The sequence below is a fragment of the Pseudonaja textilis genome, chromosome 4 (assembly GCF_049901715.1).
Source record: "Pseudonaja textilis isolate UNSWEBS1 chromosome 4, rPseTex1.2, whole genome shotgun sequence".
Classification (NCBI taxonomy): Eukaryota; Metazoa; Chordata; class Lepidosauria; order Squamata; family Elapidae; genus Pseudonaja; species Pseudonaja textilis.
In genome coordinates this window covers 42,024,387-42,047,553 of record NC_141993.1, presented here as the reverse complement: position 1 = coordinate 42,047,553, position 23,167 = coordinate 42,024,387, and the positions used below count along the sequence as shown (strand labels likewise).

General features: G+C 34.6%; 1 protein-coding gene across 1 annotated transcript in view; it reads left to right on the top strand.

Moving 5' to 3' along the window:
- HABP2 (hyaluronan binding protein 2) overlaps window positions 1-23,167 on the top strand; it is a 31,161-nt gene that overhangs the window by 4,480 nt on the left and 3,514 nt on the right. The window contains exons 2-12 of the mRNA XM_026704802.2: window positions 7,007-7,046; window positions 10,991-11,107; window positions 11,332-11,442; window positions 14,191-14,307; window positions 14,930-15,049; window positions 15,389-15,560; window positions 16,367-16,461; window positions 19,761-20,007; window positions 20,538-20,680; window positions 21,121-21,255; window positions 22,253-22,398. Coding sequence (XP_026560587.1) covers window positions 7,007-7,046; window positions 10,991-11,107; window positions 11,332-11,442; window positions 14,191-14,307; window positions 14,930-15,049; window positions 15,389-15,560; window positions 16,367-16,461; window positions 19,761-20,007; window positions 20,538-20,680; window positions 21,121-21,255; window positions 22,253-22,398 — 1,443 coding nt within the window. The remainder of the gene's footprint in view (window positions 1-7,006; window positions 7,047-10,990; window positions 11,108-11,331; window positions 11,443-14,190; window positions 14,308-14,929; window positions 15,050-15,388; window positions 15,561-16,366; window positions 16,462-19,760; window positions 20,008-20,537; window positions 20,681-21,120; window positions 21,256-22,252; window positions 22,399-23,167) is intronic.

Genomic DNA, 23,167 nt, shown 5'->3' with positions numbered 1-23,167 from the left:
GACTTCCAGAGCTTGGAGTATGAACTTAGTAATATGGACTGTAGGCTTATCTTTTCAGAGATACCAGTATACAATGAACAAAAAGGGAAAGGGCAGTGTGTATCAGAGTTTAATGTGTGGCTAAAGAAATGGTGTAAAAGGGAAGGCTTTGGTTTTATTAGTCATGATGTCTGCAGCTGGTCCAATGAAAAACTGTACAAAAGAATGGTTTGCATCCATGAAAGAAAGGGACTGAGTTACTTGGCATTAAATTCACAGATTTCCTGGATAAACATTTAAACCGAACAGCAAAGACAGAGAATTAATGGATTCAGAACATCTCTGTCCCCAGCAACCTAAAACTAATAAGGATACCAGTGCATGCAAAATAGATGTTTGTGCAGGTAAGATTATCAGCCTTGATGCCAACCAAAACCAAGCATTTAATAGTGAGTGCAATACATGTGCACTAATCAAGCAGGTGGCAAGAAAGTAGGGACAGGAAGGCACAACACAGGTTGTGTAGACAGTAAACACAGTCTCAGACATAAAGATCTCAAGTGCCTATATACAAATGCACAAAGTCTGGGGAACAAGCAGAGTGAACTCAAATTACGAATACATGAAGGTAAATATGATATAGTTGGAATAACAAAAACTTGGTAGGATGAAACCCATGGCTGGAACATATTGGTAGAAGGATACAAACTATTCAAAAAAAACCAGACCCCATAAAAGAGGAGGTGGAGTTGCACTGTATGTAAAGGACCACTATATTGCTACAGAAATGCATGAAACCAAAGATGAAAACCTCCTAGAATGCATATGGGTCAATATAAAAGAAAAAAAGAATGAATGGCCATAGGTGTATATTATAGGCTACCCAATCAAGCAGAAAAAATAGATGTCCTTTTTGCAGCCAACTAACTAACATATGCAGGAACTTCAATTAACCTGATATCAATTGGAAAACTAACTCTGCACCAAGTGAGAAATCAAATAAGTTCCTAACCAACCTAGCTGACAACTTTGTTGTCCAAAAAGTAGAGGGTGAAACTAGAGGGACAGCCATACTGGACTAATTCTAATAAACAGAGAAGAAGTGATAGAGGGAGTTGAAACTGCAGGAACCTTGGCTGAGAGTGACCATGTCATACCAGAATTCAACATAACACAAACACAAGCAAGAGAACATAATGAGACCAGAGTCTTGGATTTCAAAAGAGCTGATTTCAATAAACTCAGAGAGAACTTGGGAAAGATTCCATGGATGAAAATCCTAAAGGGGAAAACAACTCAAGAATCTTGGGAAACTCTAAAAAGTATGATCATAAAAGCCCAGATCAGCACAATACCACTGAGAAAGAAAAACAAGAAATCCAAGAAGAAACCAGCATGGCTACACAAAGATCTCTCTGGCAAATTGAAAGAAAAAAAAGGACAAGTACAAAAAATGGAAAGAAGGACATACAACTAAGGCAGAATATCAGTAGATAGCCAGAATCTGCAAAGACGAAGTCAAAATAGCAAAGGCTCAGAACGAACAAAGACTTGCAACAAAAGTCAAAGATAATAAAAAAAGTTTCTTCCAACATATAAATAACAAGAAAAAAAATCAAGGAAACAGTCGGTCCACTAAAGAGAGAAGATGGCAAGGAAGTAACAGGCAACAGAGAGAAAGCAGAACTATTTAACTCATTCTTTGCATCTGTCTTCACACAAAAAGAAACTATAGCTCAACCCACCAAAAACATAACTGTAAAAGACAGACCAGAAATAAGTTAAAATAAGCAAAAATAATAATAAGAGAACACCTGTCTGATCACCGGGGCCTGATGGATTACATCCCAGAGTTTTAAAGGAGCTGGCAGAGGTCATCTCAGAACCACTGCACCATTTCTTTCAAAAATCCTGGAGCACCAGGGAACTACCAGAGGACTGGAAAAGAGCTGATGTGGTTTCCATCTTCAAAAAAGGAAAAAAACCCAGACCCAGGAAACTATAGACCAATCAGCCTAACATCAATACCCGGGTAGATACTGGAAAAGATAATAAAAAAACAGATCTGCCAACATCTAGAAACAAGTAAAGTAATAAATAGCAGTCAGCACGGGTTTGTTAAAAACAGATCATGCCAAACCAATCATTTCATTCTTTAACACAGTGACTAAATTAGTAGACCAGCAAAATACTGTGGGCATCATATATTTAGATTTCAACAAGGCATTCGATAAAGTAGACCACAACCTAGTTCTTAGTAAGCTAGAAAAAAAGTGGAATAGATAGCACCACCACTAGATGGACTCGCAACTGGCTGGCAAAACATACTCAACGAGTAGTCCTTAATGGGTCTAAGTCTACATGGAGGGAAGTAAGCAGTGGGGTGCCACAAGGTTCCGTCTTAGGCCCAGTACTCTTCAATATCTTCATTAACGACTTAGATGAAGGAATAGAATGGGAACTTACCAAATTTGCAGATGATACTAAGCTGGCAGGAATAGCTAACACCCAAGAAGATAGACTCAAGATCCAGATGGATCTTGACTGACTAGAACACTGAGCCGTATCTAATAAAATGAAATTCAATATAGAGAAAAGTAAAGTCCTACACTTAGGCAAGAAAAACCAAAAGTACACATATAGACTGGGTGAAACCAGGCTCAATAGCAGTAACTGTGAGAGGGATCTTGGAGTCTTAGTGGACAACCAGGTAAATATGAGCCAGCAGTGTGCAGCCATCGCCAAAAAAGCTAATGCAATCCTAAATTGTATTAACAGAGGGATACAGTCAAGATCAAGGGAAATACTAATACCACTCTATAAAGCCTTAGTAAGACCACACCTAAAGTACTGCATCCAGTTTTGGTCACCACATTATAAAAAAGATGTTGAGACTCTAGAAAAAGTACAGAGAAGAGCAACCAGGATGATTAGGGGACTGGAGGCTAAAACATACAATGAACGGTTGCAGGAACTGGGCTTGGCTAGTCTAGTAAAGAGAAGGACCAGGGAGACATGATAGCGGTCTTCCAATATTTGAAGGGCTGCCACAGGGAGGAAGGGGTCAAGCTATTTTCTAAAGCTCCTGTAGGCCAGACCAGGAATAATGGATGGAAACTGAACAAGGAGAAATTTAACCTGGAAACAAGGAGAAACTTTCTGACAGTGAGAACAAGTAACCCATGGAACAGCTTGCCCTCGGAAGTTGTGGGAGCGCCATCTTGAGACTTTCAAGAAGAGATTGGACTGCCATTTGTCAGAAATGGTGTAGGGTCTCCCGCTTGGGTGGGGGGTGGACTAGAATACCTACAAGGTCCCTTCCAACTCTGATTATCTGTATCTGTACCTTAGCTCATTCAGTAACAAAGTCTCTAAGATGTTGGAAGAATCTTTGATGATTTTGGCACAATAGTTTTCCACGGCTGTCCTGTAAAAAATAATAGTATTTGTTATAACGGTTATCATTATTATTAGTCACTCCTGGTAATCAATGTATTGTCTGGGTCATATCATGAATAATCAGGAAGGCTTGGGATTGCATTCAAAAAAGGTAGTTACTAACGTATGCTAGTGAAAGTGAATCGCTTTTCCACAAAGCATTGAAACAGACACACTCTTTATAAAGTTGATGCTACAGCTTTAAAAACTGTCCCAATTGCTCAATGCTTAGTTACATTGACACTCCCAGAAGAAATATGGTCTGTTCACACATGACAGCACACAACTGCTAACATATTTTGTAATTCAGGGCTTTCAAATGCTTTGCATAGGTCTACTGTTAGACCAAGAATGCAGCATACTTTTGAAACTTTCCAGCAATTTGTAGCCTGTACATTAGTTGTTTTCGTGGGTAGCAAACATTATTCTACAATTTTTCAAGAATAGGATTTATCCTTGAAAAAAAGACAACTAATGTTCTTATATTTTTATTGGATAATTGAAATATGGGGGAAAAAATTCAGGGAAGCTATGGTGACTGGAAGATAACTCCATAGTGACCGGAGTTGATGGCCATGATGGAATGAGAAGTTGGCAAATGGATGGGCTTCTTGAATTTTCTCTCTGGATAAGGAGAGAACTCAGGATTGCCCACACATAGCACAGAGAATAATTTCCCATGAACAAACCAGAAAACAGGGTCTCCAGTGGTTTAGAGCACTGAGAGCCAAAGGAATTGTCACCATGCTTTTCAAAAGCCTTCAAAAGAACACAGGAGCCACATATTTCATTTTTTAATATCCTTTAGAAATTGTTTGTTCACTGCTTGTTGGATATTAAGAACCTGCATATTGGCAAGTTTCATTAAATCGTGTAAGTCTCCTTCAATCCTCAGTGAAAGAAGTTTTGTGCAAGTTTAAGAATTTGAAAAACATTTTTAATAACAGCAAAAGGTGATTAAAACATTGACTTTGGAAAGTTACAAATTAACAGCCAGAATTTGAAATAAGATTTTGAAACTAATTCCAAGAATCATTCCAACAGGAAAATATACTGTAGTTGTATGGGAAAAAATTAAACACTTTGAAATCAAGTATAAGAAATCTTACTGTGGAAAAATGTTATTGATCAGAAAAATAAGTGACAAGATAGAATTTTAAAAGTTGACCAGAAGAAAAGAGAAAGAATAAAAAGATTATAAAAATAGACCCGCTAATACAGAATACAACAAATTATTCTAATGGATCAAATTTAAGAATATTTGGAACTAATTCACTCAGAAGTTATTTTTAAGATTGTCTGTTATTAATAAGACTGCTTCCAAGGCTGACTGGAATGTGGATTTAAAAATTACAGATTAAAAGAATGATACAGATAAAGATGTTATACTGGGTATACAGTATACAAGCAAAACCAGATGTCTTAACAATTAAAAGAGATATACAAATAACAAACCGGAAGGGTGACTTGGACATTTTTTTTTTGTTATTTTTCATTTACGAAAGAAATGTGTTGAAGATTTAAAGACTTTCTGAGAAGAAATATGGATACAATGGGAAAAAATCAAACCCTGCACACTATTAAAAAGTAATAAAAATCAAGTTTGTTAAAAAATAAAACAAATGAATATAAGTGGAATTATTTAATGAAGATATAGATAGATGATATATAGATAGATATAGATATATAAATATATGTTATTATTTTTGATAATTCTTAATGGACTTTTGTTGACTAGATTTAAATGTTGAAGTTTTTAGAATCTGTTTATAAATAAAGAGTGAGATGGGATGAAGGGGCTTTTTGATCCTTCTTTTCAATCTTGTCAATCAGACCACTGTGAAAAGAAATATCAATGCATATTGTGGTACTCTCTTAATAAGTCAAGCCCTCCATCTTCTGGCAATGTAGAATATTACAGCCTAAAGAATGGAGAGCAGAGTAAAAGGCAGCAGGTTTTTACTTTCATGCTTATGTCTACTTTTGTAACTATTTAATATGACTGCGCAAAGCATTCGATAAGAATCTTTTGCAAAGTGTGCTGGCACAAGCAACACATCTTTCCTTTAATATTTAAAGCAGCTGCATCCTCTGGAAAGCTTGGCAAGCTCATCTGAAGGCTATCTCCTAAAGACAGAAGCATTTTCATAGGGATCACCAAGGAAACACTTTGCATGCATCAACATGTTCTTTACATATCTCTACAATAGAGTCGACAATTGCTCACAATATATTCTGAGTGCATTAAGTATACAGCAGAACTAGATTCCACTGAATTGTGTTAACCCAATAATTCATTTCAATCTCTATGTGTTCCTGGCAGATTAAATATTACAGATGGTTCCAGGAAACAAATCAATGGAGATCATTGAGATTCGGGGGGGGGGATTAAAATTAATGAAGCTTAATTTCACCAATGGCCATATACCACTGTTATATATTCTGAAATAGAGATAAAGCTGATCAGCAGCAAGAGAGTGTGACCATTTACTGTGACAATGAAAGAAGACCTGAAATACCAGATTAGGTATAGATTATCACGGAGAAAATCTATCCATGGCATTGCTAATAGTTAATACTAACTTGCTGGCCCACAATTCATCAATATATTCTGAACAATAAGCAGCCTGCAAAAGAAATGGTGCAATAATAAGCATTCAAGACACATGGTCGAAATATATTTGCTTTGTTAGATTTTCATCTTACTTCTGTAACCTTGAAATTCCACTAAATCTGCTCCTACTTGTATCACTCCATTGCTGTACTCAGAAACACTGAGTAACCTGTCCAGGAGATAAAGCAAGTAGAAGTGTGGATCGTCCAAACTAAAAGACAAGATGTGGCAATGTATTATAGAGTTACTTCTGACACAACCTTTTTGTTTATCCTCATAATTCAAAATGATTGTACAGCATCATGCTACTTTCTAATAATAATAACAATATGACATTATCAAAGTGTAACATGGCAATACTTTAAAAATGTCACCCAATATAATAGTTCACAGTTTAATACCCAAATTTAAACAAATAAATAGAGCTAACCTAATAAGCATAAAGTTATTTAATTTTAACCTTATGCCCAATTAAAATATTTATTGTTAATAGGAAAAAGTAGTTTATAAAAGACTTAACCAAATATGACATTATTGTTGCTAGTTGAAATATATATTATTTATAACTATGTAATGAATTTATTTTAAAAAGGAATTGAAAGTATTGAAACTGATTTTTTTTTAAAGGAACTGCTTTATTAATAGCAATAGCACCTAGACTTATATGCTGCTTCATAGTGCTTTATAGCCCTTTCTAAGTGGTTTACAGAGTTAGCATATTGGTCCCAACAATTTGGGTTTGCATTTTATCGACCTCGGAAGGATGAAAGGATGAACCAACATTGAGCCAGTCAGAACTGAATCTCCTGGCAGTTCAATGCAAAATTAGTGCAGAATTAGTGAGCAATACTGCATTCTAACCACTGCACCACCAAGGCTCATGGTTGACAGATAGCATTTATATCTAATTTTTCTAAGACAGCATTGCTAAGTCTCATATTTATCTCCCTTTCTCTCTCTCTTCTCTCATTTCAGCATTCGAAGATTACATCATCATGGTTCAGTCAACAACCTGGTAAACCATGTGCTTTTTAATGTGTTCTGTGTGACAAATACTTCATAACATTTACAGTGTTAAAATATGGAAGGAATAATTAGGACCCTTTCAGACACCCTTTTGCTTTGAGAAGAATATCAATGAAAGTGTCTTCTGTGCATTCACTATATGACTGCACTAAATTTGACAAAACATGAGTATCTCGTGGCTATGAACAGTTGGCTTATAGAATCTAGTTCTAATTTTATTGGGCAAGAACCTTAACTTACACTTGCCTTTAAGTATATAAGCAAGTCTTTGATTCCAGTAGGATGGCTTGTGTGACATCATATGAAAAATTAAGCCTCCAGACAGATACACTTTTTGGTAGAAATCATGCCCAATACCTACCATGGGATCTATTTCAGAAATATGTTGATCTTGCATTTTGAAGTAGTTATTTATCATAAGCAGTGAAAAGAAAAACCAGGACTGATTATGAGATTTTGTTCTCTTTCTATTATGGAATAATTAATTCTATAATTAATTCAAAAGGAAGGATCTTTTTGAGTTTTGAATTTAAAGCAAGTTCCCATCATAGTAACAAAAAGTAAAAACTGTGATCAAAAATAGTACTGTTAGTACTAAATAATAGAAAATGGCCTTTTAAAACATAACAGTGAAGAAGTTAAACTTATCTGTTGCTAGAAATGTAAGATATCAGGCAAAATCCATTATGAACCTACATACATTCATATTTAAGTCACCTTAGGTTTTCTCAAATAAAAAAGGAAAGATGGCAAGTAGATATAATGATATTATATAAATCCTATATTAGGATTTTTCTGGTCTTCTGGCCAGCAGAATCCCTACTGATGCTTAATCTTCACTTGGATTCATTCAAGTGAATTCAGAGTTGATAGAAATTTTATGACTGCCAAGTAGATATTTTTGCAATTACTCCATATGGCACCTGAGAACACATGGTAAGCTTTGGTTTGGCTATTCTTCTAATAGATATGGAAGTAATTTTTAACAAGCAAAAAAACATGTTCTGGAAGAAAGTGTTGCATGGATATGATGATTACATTACTAGTTGTACCATACAAAGATTTGTATAATAGACACAGAGGTTAGTTTTATTTTTCACACTAGATGATTACTTTTTTAGCCAAATCCTGAAAAAGTATATAAAGTTGCATATGTTCAATCCTTTAAAATCAAGATAAATATTGCATAGAGGGTTAAATTTATAACCATGTACTCACTAGTATACCAAGTGGTTGATGAAAAATCTATAAACCCAATGGATGATCAGGAAGGACAGAATAACAACCTGACTTCTATTATTTCCACATAAATACTGGAGCAAACATAGCAGACATATTGTCTTAAGCAAGCTTTGAAAAAAGTCTTAAAAATCTAATTAAATGATTTTAAAAAATGGTCAGAAAAATGAGCATTGGTAGCAAAAAGAATAACATTTGCAAGCTATCTTGAAAGATATATTTTGAATGGATCTTGATGGTTCACATAATGTCACTTGATTCCTAATACCTGATTAGGAACAATGAACAAACTGAGCTAACAATAAACATAAAAGATATCCATGGGCATGATGGGATATTGAGGAACTATAAAGATGATTCCCATACAACCAAAATGGATCCTATTGTTTAGAAAAGGGGAGGGGACTCTTTATTTCTTTTATGCAGTATTTGACACAGTGTGGGAAAAGTACATAAAAAGCCAAAGATACCTTTAGTACCACAAAGTTTAATAAATAAACAGAGAAGTTCTAACTTTTGTAAAATAATCCCACATACTGTCAGGTTGAAATATGAACTTCTTTCTTTTTTTCATTACCTTGCATTAAACTTTATTTTCTCCATGGAGACAATGGCCCTATCTTAGAATGAGTTCCTTATCCCTCAGCCTGGTGTGCAGTCCTGCAGCACTTTCATATTGCAAAAGCTTGGCTCTTGAGAAAATAATGAGTGAATAAAAGAAGTCTTGACTTGACATAACGATAAATGAGGTGACACTTTTTTTTAACCGTCAAGGAACCAGTTTTGGTCCATAGGGGAAAAAAAAAAGTTTCTATTTTAATATGGAACATAAAGCATTCATTGTACAAAAAAGTGTTTTTCATCAGAAGCAAAGGAAGAACAAAGATAAAGGCAGCAATCGAATGAATGAGTTGAGAAAACTAAGATAATGCCGTTGATAAGCAGTTCAAGGCGACACATTGTTCACCAGGCCACCAGCCCAGCCCTAGGAGACAGCTTTTAAAAGTATCCCTGTATGCATTTTCCCTCTCCTCATTACCATACCTGCTCTTTGAAACTCACCAGTGGTTCCAACAAACTACACTGACACCTGCCGGAAAGAGCCGGTGACCCATCTTAATCAACTACTTCTATAAAAAGTCTATGGAAAGAACTGTGTCCCATCTTTACTTTGCTATTCAGAAAGCTATTTGTCAATGGGTATCCAGAGAGCCATTGCTATGAACAAAGATCTGTTTCTGTGCACTGGAAATGTGGCACCATGATCAAAGTTAAGGAGAATCTCCTACTTGTTTCCTTTGTTCATGAATATGTCCCTTCTCTTATACGACTACTAACACCAGAATAATTACCTGTACTTTATCCAGTACTAGTTTGATTGTGATGAAATGATTCCAGCAGCGCTCTGAATGGAATTGGGATTTTTGAAGCACTCTATTTACTTTTTTAACAAGGCATTTCTCCTACCTTGAAGACCATAACAAATGTTGCAGGCACTTCACAGTATTATATAGGAGTAGTCCATAGATATCACGGGGAAAAAAATAAACTCTCTTATAAAAAGATTTTGAACAATGCCAGTTTGGATTAAAAGTTGAGATACAGTCTGGAAATGCAACAATAAATAGAACATTTGTCGTTGACCAATGTTTAGAATGTAGACTATTTCCCAATTAGAGTATGTATTATTCCTACAAATATATATACTAATCTCATTTTCTTAAAATAAATTTTAAACATTTTCCCATATATATTAAAATGTCATTATGAGATTGTTGTGTACATGTTTATTTTTAATATATGTGAGATATAGTAACAAAGATTTCAGAAGATCAATTGGCAAATGCACTTAATGCCTATATATGTGTGTGGGAGATGTATAGATTCATACGAACTTAACACCGAGAGCTATTCTCAAGTTGAAATGAAATCGTGCACATTCTTTATCAGGAATATTTTTTCTATTGGACAATCCAGTTTGCTGTTCTGTCCATAATATAATGTGAGCTACAATGTGCACACAAGACTGATCAAAAGAGGAACACAATTCAAGATATGAATACAAAGTATTCCAGCAATATTTGTGCCAAGGAAGCCGATACATTAATGTTTTTGTTATTTACCTTGTATAATATCAGATTTTTCATCTATTTGCAATCACAATCAGTTAAATACAACTTTCATAACAACGTGACTAGTTATTCAATACAGCATATTAGGCACATGCCTTTTACAATACTGTGTGATTTCCCCCTCCCCAAATATGCAATTGGATTGTAATCATACCTTCAAAATATTATACTGCATGAAACAATCTATGCCAAGTCATTGCCTCAGATTTCAACTCTTTCTAAAAATTGTTGTGGAAGTAAAATGAATTAAAGATCAATTAATGATCCAGACTACATCTTCAGAGAGGAAAGTTATTTGAAATTTCATTTCCAGGTTGCAGTTATTTATTTATTATATTTATATCCATCTTCCTTCCAGGGGCTCAAAATATACCCCATGCTGTTTTGTTTTCTGCAGTAGATTACACAAAGGAATAGGAATGTGCTAATAATTACCATGTTTTTTCTATAATGTTGTCTAGTGTAATTTCACCAGATAAATACATATTTGCTACACTAAACAGCTTTGAAATGCTATGCTTCATTCATGTTATAGTCTGTTTTGTTTCTGATATATCTGCAGGTTCTGTTGATGACTATGACGATGAATACAGCACTGATTATATAGAGCCAGCGGAGGCTGAAATCAGATTTAGTTTCTTTGACTCTGATTGGATTTATGAATTCTTCACTCATGATGGTACTTCATTATACTCATTATAAGATGGACAATCAGAATATGGGAAGTGAAAGATAGGAATCCAATATTTAGCTAAATGTAGAAATGGGGGAAATGAAGAACTTTCTACCGCTTTATAAATCTGCTATTGCAAGCAAACATCAGTGTTCTAGGTGAAAAAGCTTTCAGTAAAAACGGGTAAAGATTTTAAATAAATAAACTTCAAATTTACTTCTCTGTGCCAGACAATCCCTGCCAGACAAACCCATGCCAGAATAATGGAATCTGTAAAAGAAAGAGAGACAGCTATGTGTGTTCCTGCCCTGAACCATACACGGGATCAAAGTGTGACCGTGGTAAGATACATCTTAATCTTGTCACAACTATTATATAAAGCTGAAAAATGTAGATACTATTATAAATCATATAGTTTTACAAAATATAAAATAGATTTATTTACATTCCATTTTAAAAGTCAGCTGGAAATTTGCAAGGACTTTCCAGTTTAAATCTATAATTTTGATTTTTCAGGCATGGAATATAATATAATGGAACATAGAAGCGGTACTTGAGAAAGACATTTAGTCCTGAAATAGTGCAAAATAGACTATAAAACAGTAGCTTGAAGTTTGACTGTTATTTTAGCAATAACACAAAAACAACAACTTTGGAATGCAGCAGAAGAAAAATGTAAGAACTTGCTACAATTATCCAAGCATAAAACAATAGACTCAGGAGTTAGAAAACAATTGTGGTCATTTTACTTAGGTCCAGAAGTGGGATTCTACCAGTTCGCACCTATTTGCTAGAACTGGTTGTTAACATTCTAAGCAGTTCGTTAGAATAAATTACTGCCCTAATCCTGTAAGGAAAGCAGGAAGAAAATGTTCTGGTGTTGTTTACAGAAACTGCCTCTCCATTAACCCTTATTACATTCTTGGCAGGACTAGACTTTTGTCTAAGGAACGTCTCTGGAATTTTTTTCACTTCCTTTGCTGGTACTTTGCGTATCTCGATGTGAGTGATATTGAGTTGGCCACAACCAGCCAATAACATGACCACCAAGCCATGTCCACCCAGTCACATGACCCACGCCCACCACCTAAGCTACACCCACAGAACCAGTTGTTAAAAATTTGAATCCCACCCCTGCTTAGGTCTCATTACATTTCAGAATTGTTTGGAAAAAAATGAATAAAATATATAGAGGGTAAGCAATATGAATGCACCAAACCAATAGGTGTGGCTGGTATGGAAATCTTCTAAAATCCCAAAAGATCAATAGCTAAATGTAGAGTATAAACATGAGTATCTTCAGTTATTAGACTGAATATCTTCATTTTAAGCTAAACACAATTAATAGCAATCTCATAACTATTGTAGGGTAAACTTTAGGAGAAAATATTTAAGATTGAATATTTTATGAAGAATTGCTTTAAACCAGATAGCTGAAGTATAACTGTATAAAATATTGCATTCTTAAATATTAGCCAATGTTAATCAAATCAAAATGATAATGGAGCTCTACAGAATTTATTCAAGAACTTGCTAAATGTTACCAAAATATATACATCATAAAACTTATTGATAAATAATTAATGAAATAAAATAGAAATTAATCTTATAAATGAAGTACCTGTATATTGCCTCAAAATATAAATAAGAAATAAATACTGTATATTAATATAATTTTGTGGGTGTAAGAGTTTAATCAAGTGAATTTATTTTTAAAAAAATTAAGACATTTAATAAAATTGTATCTATGAATTTATTTAATTGTATCTATGTATTTATGAACCAATTCATAAAACATGAAAAGACTCCATAGTGGTACACAATACAGTGCAGTCATATAAATCAGTTTTGTATTAATTAAGGCATGAAACTTTATATATTGTAGCTATAATAATAGTTAAATACATTTATTAAAGATGTCAGATCATGTGCAAACTAAGGACTCCCAGTCAGTACATTAATAAATGAAGCAGTTTTTAAACACAATACAATTAAACATATTTTAATACTTACATTTTACCTCCATTATGTTACATTTGACATCTGTAAAGCTTTTGACTGCTTAGAATGTGACTTTTCAAAATCAGTCCATTGAAGAAATTGTAGTAGGATAAGGGCATTTATATATGTAAGGTATAACAACCTAATCAGTCCCACTAAGACAAAGTAGACAGAGCATGAAATCCATTTCAGCTTTAACAAAACTACTTTTATTAAAATTAGCTATAGTAACAGAATCTTGCAAATCTGATTATGTTGTACATCCTTCACCTTCTTATAGTTCAATTAATTAGGAAAGCATTTACCTGATTCACTTCTGAGTGTTATCTTGTTCTAGAATTTTAAACAATGTTTTAGCTCCTTCTGCCTAGGTAATGATACCTACATATTTCCACCAAGCTCACCTTCCTTACTCTTTGCACCTGTAATGCCAGAAAAATTGTAAATGATCATGACTGAGCATTAATCTCTAGAGGATCATAAAATTTCACTCCTCAAAATAACTAAATAATAATATAAATAAAAACAAAATTAATTCCTTGATTGTGAAATATCTGCATCCAGTTTTTCTTCCCTCCAAATGTCGTATTGCAGATTCTAGGGCTTAACCATCAGGTTGAGTTCTGGGACTTTCCAATTTAAAATATTTTCTTTCTTCTATTATGTTTTGTGATACTGTTTCAAACCATTGCAACTTAGTGATAGATAATAATTAATATACATAGTAATTTTGTTATAATGTGAAGATAAGGCATACAAATTCATATTATTTGTGTGTAGAAAAAAGAGGAAACATTTAAAATACAACTGGATATTGGTATTTATATTACTGTAATGTTGCTTTTTTTCCTCCAAGTTCATGAGCATTTCCATATCTTCAGGGGGATGAAAGAGTAGAGATTGTTTGATTATTTACTGTTTTACAACTCTGTAACTGTAATTTTCATCAGGAATTAGAATGAAATTTCACATTTGTGTATCTCCATTGTCAATCCTTGTACTACATAAAGTTTGTTTTTAGCAAATATCCAAAACTTGAAAAATCTACCTAACTTTCTTGTTCTTTTTACTGTTATTATATACCATAGTGAAAAATACATGCCAAAGAATCAACTGCAATCAAGGAGAGTGTCTAGTTATGTTACAAGAACCTTATTATCAATGCAGTTGTAGATATCCATATAAACCACCATTATGTAGAAAAGGTGAGGCAAATTATTATTGTAATATTAGTTGCCAATTTCTAGCATTACGTCTACTGCTGCTGTGTTCTATGGATGAGAATTAGAACTGTTTTTCTGGGCTGTCAAACTCACGGCCTGCAGGCCAGATGTGTCACAAGCTAGCCATGACCACACTTGGTTTAGCAAAGGGGAGAAAAGTCACGTTATATTATGTGATGCCACCATGATGCCATGAGTTTGACACGCCTGCTCTAAATTATACTTTAAAATCAAATATTTTTCACTCTAAAGTTGTTTCTTAGCTTATTTCTTAAATGCAAACAATGATCAGGACAGCCTGCATAGAATTATTTTAATGGGCCTATAGACATTAGATTGGAAAGACTTTTTATTTTCCCATATTAAATCCACTCTCTGCTTTTATATGAAAAGTTCCCTTTGCAATACCCTGCATAGAGTTATTTTAAGTACCAATGAGCCCATAGACAGAGCAAACGTGATTTAGGAATTTTTAGAAGTAATTACACTTATCTTTTTGTTTGTGTGGTCAAAAAGTGTCCTTGAATGAATAGCTTCTTACATTATTCAAACAAGCTATCAATCTCACTTAAATACAATATTCTAAATCATTCTTGAATACTAGCATCCTCAGCTTGTCAACCAAATCCTTGTAAAAATGGAGGCACCTGTCAGAGGCATCGTTTAAGGTATAATTTCAGCTGCAACTGCCCTGAAGGCTTCAGAGGAAAATTTTGTGAACTAGGTAAGAGAAGTCTGTATTTTGCAGTGGTGATGGGGTCATAGTGGATAAATTAACCTTTGATCTTTTTAATGAGCTATTAGTAATTTATGAAGAACTGATTAACATTCTTTGTATTGTACACTTTTACATATAAAAGTGATCTGAGCCATCATTATCATGATGTAAAAAGATTCAGAATATCCAGCTTAGGTACTTTAAACTCAGTGGAATGCAGATTCTTGTGAGACCTCATTTTCAGATTTTGTGTAGGTTAATATATCTAAGAATAAAGAGGGGGAAATGCCAGAATAGGCCAAAATAAAACAAAAAGATCTTTCAAAACATGATAATTTGTTGTAGATGCTGAAGACTGCTTTGAAGAAAATGGCCACACATACAGAGGAAATGTTAGCCAAACCATCCTCCAGAAAAGATGCCTTCACTGGAATTCTCATTTTCTTTTGGACAGTAGTTATAATGCATTTATGGAAGATGCTGACTATTATGGCCTTGGCGATCATAACTTCTGCAGGTATTCCATGTATACAAGAAAGCCCAATTCCACAAATATCATTCTTATTTATACTCTTATTTCAAATCAAATATTACTAAATAATGGTCATTGGTATGTTCTGAGTACATCTTTAATTCAGCCATTAATAAGCATCCTTACCCAAAAAACAACAAGCCACAAAGTATTGACTTACAAGATGACAGATTCATTATCACTCTCTAGTTCTCTGGAATGCTCACCATCTTTCCCATTTCCTTTTCCTAGATTCTGTTTTCATTTTTAAATTTAAGGATGTTAAGCCTGCCAATTTGCAGTTTCATTTAAAATCAGCTGAGACAACAAGAACCTAAGGATTAGCAAATGAGGATTCCTCAACACCAGATTGTATATCCTTATGTCAGTATAATACAGGCTAGGTTGTTCCTGTTAGCAGTGATGAAATAACAGTACAATAGATTAGTACAATTAATTCATTCTTATTTACAGAAAAAGATCAGAAATATTTCGTCTCACCATAGAAATAATTGCTACTTTGGGTAATGTTTTTTGATACCCAAATACTTTCCTAAAGAATGAATGCTGACAGCATGTCTACAAAGGCATAGAAATTAAGCTTAGGCATTGGCACAATATTATTAGTAGGTAAGTACAATAAGCTGAGAAGATTCCATTATTAATCATGTTTGTCTTTTGAATTTCTGAATGACTTGATATTTCAGTGTAAACATTGTTCATTTCCACTGCTTATCAGTTCTTCAATTAATAACTTCTGTTCTGAAGATCCATTCTTCTGACAGGTGAGTTTTGAAACTTCTCTCTTTTAGGAATCCAGATGGTGATGACAAACCCTGGTGCTTTGTCAATGTGAAAAACAAATTGAAGTGGGATTTCTGTGATGTTCTCCCATGCTTGTCAACAGGTAAAATAAATAATAATAACATGGTGTATATACAGTGTAACATTAATTTAGTATGGCATTAATTTAGATTGGCAATCACTGTAGATTTTTGTCTCATCCAACTACCTCAAGAGCACAGCTGACATGATAGCCAAGACTTTAATAATATTGGAAGATTTCTCATTTCTAGAGCATCAAAAAGTATACCAAACAAAGAAAGTGTCTTGAGGTGTCTATTACTAAGAGATATTAAAGAAGATAAAAATTAAAACAGGAAAAAAGAAAATAAATGAATTACACAATGTAGAAAAAATATTCTGCATGCTTCTTACAATGCAATTAAGGAGGCTTTGTTTGATTATTTGATGTTGTAGGACTCTTTTTTGCATGGAACTATTTCTAAATAGTATATATATAGTATTTATAGTAATATAGCAGAAAGAAAGAAAGAAAGAAAGAAAGAAAGAAAGAAAGAAAGAAAGAAAGAAAGAAAGAAAGAAAGAAAGAAAGAAAGAATAAAAATTAAAAAATATTTTAGGAATATAGAAAGAAGAAATTATTTCCCTTTGTGCCAAATTACTTGTGTACCAGAATATGTTGAAATGCATTGTTGTAGACCAGGGTTGTCAAACTCATGTCATCATGGCATCATCACATGATGTATCACAACTTTTTCCCCTTCGCTAAACTGGATGTGGGCATGGCCAGTGCATGACACATCTGACCCACGGGCTGAGAGTTTGACAGCCATGCAGTAGACCTACCAGAGCATGACAAAAAATTCAGATGAGAGTTATAGATAAAAAGGCTTTAAATAATGCTGCTAAAAGACTTTTTGTCTTTAACTGCACAAAATGGCACATCACAGGGCAACAATTTGTTAACCAAGTTGCTTCAAATGGGCTGAATTACAGAATGTGTCCAAAATTCAGGACTGTGTTGTTGCTGTGTTCTCCATTTTTAACATTCTGTGGGACATTTTTCCAGCCTGTCTTGCAATGCCTCGTCCTTTCCTCCACCCAGGTAGTTACCTGCCTGGAAATGGAAGAGTAGAGAAGGGGAGAGGGAAGGACAGGTGGAAGGAAGGAAGGAAGGAAGGAAGGAAGGAAGGAAGGAAGGAAGGAAGGAAGGAAGGAAGGAAGGAAGGAAGGAAGGGGGGAGGGAGGGAGGGAGGGAAGGAAGGAAGGAAGGAAGGAAGGAAGGAAGGAAGGAAGGAAGGAAGGAAGGAAGGAAGGAAGGAAGGAAGGAAGGAAAGGAAAGGAAAGGAAAAGGGATATCCTGTGCACCCTTCCTAATCTATACTACACCTTGCGCATTCCACTGACCTATGCCAGCCACTGCACTGCCTGCCCACATTGCTTTCCCAACCTATGTAGCACTTCTTGCACAGACCCACCCACCCTTCCTGATCTCTACACACACATATCTTTCTGATCCAAACCACCACAAAATGCCTTCCTTAACCATTCAGCACCATTTGGGTTCATCCAAGAACCCTTCCCAATCTGAACCATGAACCTCAACTTCCCTGACCTGCACAGTACCTTTTGCATATTCCCAGACAACCAAAGCCATTTTTCCCATCCTGTGCACCATCCCCAAATATTGAGCACCTCTTACACATTCCCATGGCTCCCATATAGCTTTCTGGATCTCTTCCATCCGTCTATATGTCATACCCACTAGCAAGTTTCTGCTGGCTTTCCCAACTGACTTTCTTCTTACAAGCTTTCCACAAGTATAGTAAATAGAAAAGCTAACAGGAATTCTAGAGAAGAAAAGAAGGGAGAGAGAGTGAGAGAGGGAACAAAAGAAGGAAGGAGTCAGGAAAGGAAAGAAAAATGAGGGAGGGAGGAAAATGAATGTGGAAGCAGACAAGAAATAAGAAGCTGCTCTCACTGCTTTTTGTTCACCAATGGTCATTCTGTTTCTCTATTTTTGGTAAGGAAATATCTCTGAAACAATCACCCAACGAGACATGGTTAATCCAATCCTATCTATAATTCTTATGTAGTGACTGCCTGGATTTTTAAAGCTAAGATTTTTATGTAATTTCATTTATTTATTTAATATTTTTATCACTGTAATCAGAAAAGGTTTTTAGTGCCCTACATCACTGTAATATCTTCCTTAGATATTACTGTTCATGTTTAGGAGCAATGGATGGATGTAAGACGTGTCCAAGTTAAGCCAGTCATCATTTTGTCAGTGAGCCTCCAAAGCCAATATTTGTTAATAATATATTTATGATGGTACAATATTATTATTAGATGGCACTTAGAAAGTCCAAATACTGTTTAATAATTTAAAAGATTTATATACCCACCTATCGTATGTTATAACCCCCAGCAGCATACAAATGGTAACAAAACAATAAAAAGTGTAAAATCAATATTAAAATTCCCAGTTCCCCCCAAACAACAAATAAACAACTTTTCTGGACATCAGACATGCACTGCCCCGACGCTTGTGGGAAAAGCCGAAGGTTTTTGAAAGGTCAGGAAGATCAGGGTCTCCTGGATCTCAGGTGAGATGTTCCAAAGGACAGAAGCCACTATCAACAAGGGATGTTGCCTAAGACCTTTGACAAGGCAAAATTTAATGGATGTTCAAAAAGGATGCATGCCCAGATAAATTAATTCTGCTTTATTGTAAATTTACTTTAACAGAATTTTTGTAAGTTTTCTCTGGGCTAAATTTCTTTTTTTCTGAACATTTCCTGGGCTTGTGGTTATTGCTCTTCAACTCTTGCCAGCAATGCTCTAGTCATCTCTTGTGTTATTTCCTCTCATACAGCTCCTCAGTAAATTGAGATTATATAGACATAATTTAATCAGAGCCCACATGACATCTTCATTTGAAGCCACACCAAATGACTCAATTGAACTATGCTTCCAGAAAAACACACACAATCTTTTTGGAAACTGGCATGCGATGATAGACCCTACATCCCTGCAGTGTGAGATTAGTATGGAGAACTCAGGAATCAAAAGGGAGCGATTTGTCCATGGCAAAGGGCTGATGTTGATGTTTCCCAAACCAGATCACAATACCACTACCTTCAGACAAATATCATATCTCCACAGTGGAATTGGATCTTTGAAAAGTTGGATCGGGTCCATGGTTCCCATAATGCCCATGAATTCCTGAGCCATCTCTGAGTGTGGAAAATGTTTTTGCCAAACCAGCCACAAAATTAAGGAGCTTGGGCAGAGATACTGCTACATTGGAAAGAGGGGGTAAACAAAAAAAAATCACAATTCCAATCTCTATGGTCTGACCTCACTGACAGAGTCTCAGTTACATTCTTTACATTGCAGCAAAGTTCTATAGGAATATAACAACATCCTTCAAGAATCCTATAAGTAATACATACGGAACATGTGGGAAACCAGAAAAAATAAGACCATTCAAGAGAATATATGGAGGTGTCAAGTCAGTTTCTGGCAAACATCCATGGCAAGCATCTCTTCAGAGGAAGATTTCAGCAGGTGTACCAAAGGGACATTATTGTGGAGGAGTATTGATTGAGCCATGCTGGGTTCTTACTGCAGCACATTGTATCACGTAAGCATACTTGTTGGATTCAGTTAATTTTCTTTTCATTTTCTACAAATGCAAAAAAAAAAACTCCACCCTAACTGTTTGATTTCATCCATCCTATAGATAGAAGAGTCTAAAGTGCATAATTTTATACAGCAAAAGTCAGGGAAAGTAGCCATTTCAAGTGGATAATAAATAGGATTGTGCTATGTCTTTTCATCTGACACATAGCCTTATTTCTTTTATATAGAATAACAGCAATATAAAATTCTGAAAAACACCAACTTTGTCTTTTGCTTCTAGGATAATGTGTTTGGACTAGTCTTATCTTTAAAGTCTATTATTTTATAATTTGACAACCTGTAGTTATTTTTATAATTATTTTGTTATTGTATAATTGTATACTCTTCTTAGTATGAGGTAACCCACTAGAAACAATTGGTATGATGATGAATTCATATGAAATTGATGCAGTTCTCTGTAATTTATAAAGTGTCCCACAGTCCTATAATTATGACGATTGTTCTTTGAGAATGGGCTGTTTTCTTTCATAGGACAGAAGCACACAACCTCCAGGTGTCCCTTGGAGAACAGAATCTCAATAGGAAAGAGCATCATGAACAGAAGTTTGATGTAGACAAGATCATTAAACACGGACACTATACAGAGCAGGATGGCATCCCATATAATGATATTGGCAAGTTCTTATTTTATGTCATGGATAAATCCCAATCATTACCATTAGGAATGGGAAGAAGGAAACTTTAGCTGAACCCTAAGGTTAAATATTGAGAAGAAAACACTAAACTATATTGTGATTAAGTTACAATTAAGAAAGCTAGAAAATACATCTCCAAACATTTATGTGATGGGGTTTTTTTTAGTATAAATATATTTATTGCTTTTACTGTTTTATTTTTAAACAAAGTTAGGAGTGTAGAGATGACTTTTTAAATGTAAGCATATAAATACATTAATGAAATAGATTGGAAATATTTAGAAAAAATGAACAAATACTCAGCTCTGACCCAGAGAAATTAGAAGAAATCTTATCAGCAAATTTAAGGCTATAGTGCAATTTGATGGCTACATGATTAACTGTGCCTTAAAATATTGTATTTTGTTCTCCTTTTACAGCTTTGTTGAAATTAAAGCCAATTGATGGGCACTGTGCTGTGGAAACAAGTTATGTTAAATCTGTGTGCTTGCCTGATTTTACGTTCCCTGATAACACAGAATGTTACATATCAGGCTGGGGAGAAACAGAAATAAGTAAGCCATGACAATGGGAGCAATTAATTCTAACTAATATACAGACAAGATCAGAACTGATATTTGCTAGGTTTGTACAAACCACTCCACAAGGATCTTCTCTATGAACAAAGGCTCCCTCTGCATTTTCACCTATCAGCTCCAAAATAGCTGCAGTCACTTCAAGTTCCAGAGAGCTGCTTTGGTATCTTCCAATAGTCATCTGGTGTGCTGCAATATAGTGCACTGTTTTCTTTCTTCTCCCAACCTTTTTTTTCCACCTTCTCCTACTCCTGCCCAGAGTTCTCTGGACCCATCAGGTTTTGCTGAATGCTGCCACTTGTGTGATGACAAGTGTGCTGTGCCTGCCTGCAACTTCAACTTTAGGGGTCTAGGAGAGGATGGAAGAGGGTTTCCAGTTCATCACATTGGAACCTGGCTCTTTCCAATTTTCTCTTGACTTCTGGATGTGGACAGGTTTGTTAGTATCAGAAAAAATTCGCAAAATGAAGTTTGGTACTAAAATAATGTCTATTTTTGAGTCATTAATGGACTGTACAAAGTATGGAACTGAATGTAACTTATAGATGTAACATATAATCTTAGCAGAAAGGCATTAGTAATGCCCAAAGAAAAGCCCAATTTTATACATTCATGACCATTATTGATGTAATGAATCAATACAATTTGACTTAATTTGTCCTATATTTTATCTTGAAAGTTTAACATGCTAGAAATTTTAATGTCTTGTTGACATAATATAATATGTAGCTTCAAATGCAATAAGTATGCTTTTAAAATGTTAAATATATATAAATCTAAAGTTAACAGATGATAGATAATCTATAGAAATCTCTTCTTTCCTTCCTTCCTTTTCTTTTTCGTCCTTCTTTTTCTTTCTTCTGCTGTAACATTTGTTAAATTCAGTATTTTACCAATCATTTTTGAAACCAGCCACAAAAGAGAAAAGAGAAGACGGAAAATAAGTTTCTTGTGTTTTCTGGCATTCATTCTATAGGTGAATCATCTCATCAGCTATTAGATGCCAAAGTAAAACTGATTTCCCAAAGGCAGTGTAATGCACCAAATGCATATAATAGCAGAGTGGTGGAAAGCATGTTTTGTGCTGGAAGTCTTCAGAGAACAAGAGCAGATACTTGTCAGGTGTGTTGCTTTTTGGTATTTGAACACTGGTTTCTCTTTAAACCAAATGTAAACAGAGTATACATGACAAAAACTGGCAAGGTGCTACATATGTACCTACTCCTTATATCAGATAACATCCCCCAACTTCCTTCCCTTCAGCATAATACCAAAGGTATCTACAGGTAGTCCTGAACTTAGAAAAGTTCATTTAGTAACTATTCAAAGTTTTTTACACTTACAACCATTGTAGCATCCCTATGAGTGATATGATCAAAATTCAGATGCCTGGCAATTGACTTGTATTTATGACTGTTGGTCTTTCCCAAGGTCAGGTGATCACCTTTTGTAACCTTCAACAAGCAAATTCAATGGAAAAGTCATATTCCTTTAATAACTGTTACTAATTTAACAACTATGGCAAGAAAGGTCGTAAACTGGGCAAAACTCATTTAACACAATGGAAATTTTGTGCTCAATTGTTGTCATAAGTTGAGGACTATTTGTATTAGACTGCTTGTTATTTTATACTTGATGGTTGATTCTGAAAGGCTACATACAATTTTGATCATTGTCAGTTCTGTGGCCAGTTGTTCTACCTGTCATTTATTTGGTCTTCTTTGTATTTAATTTTAGTTCCAGATAACCTTCTAAATCTAATTTGATACTTTACTTTTAAAACCATCACTTTTGAATGCAATGATTTACATTTCAAAAAAAAAAATCATGAACTTATTTAATCCAAGATCCTATTTCTTTATCCCTGCCATTGACAAATTGAAAAAAATAT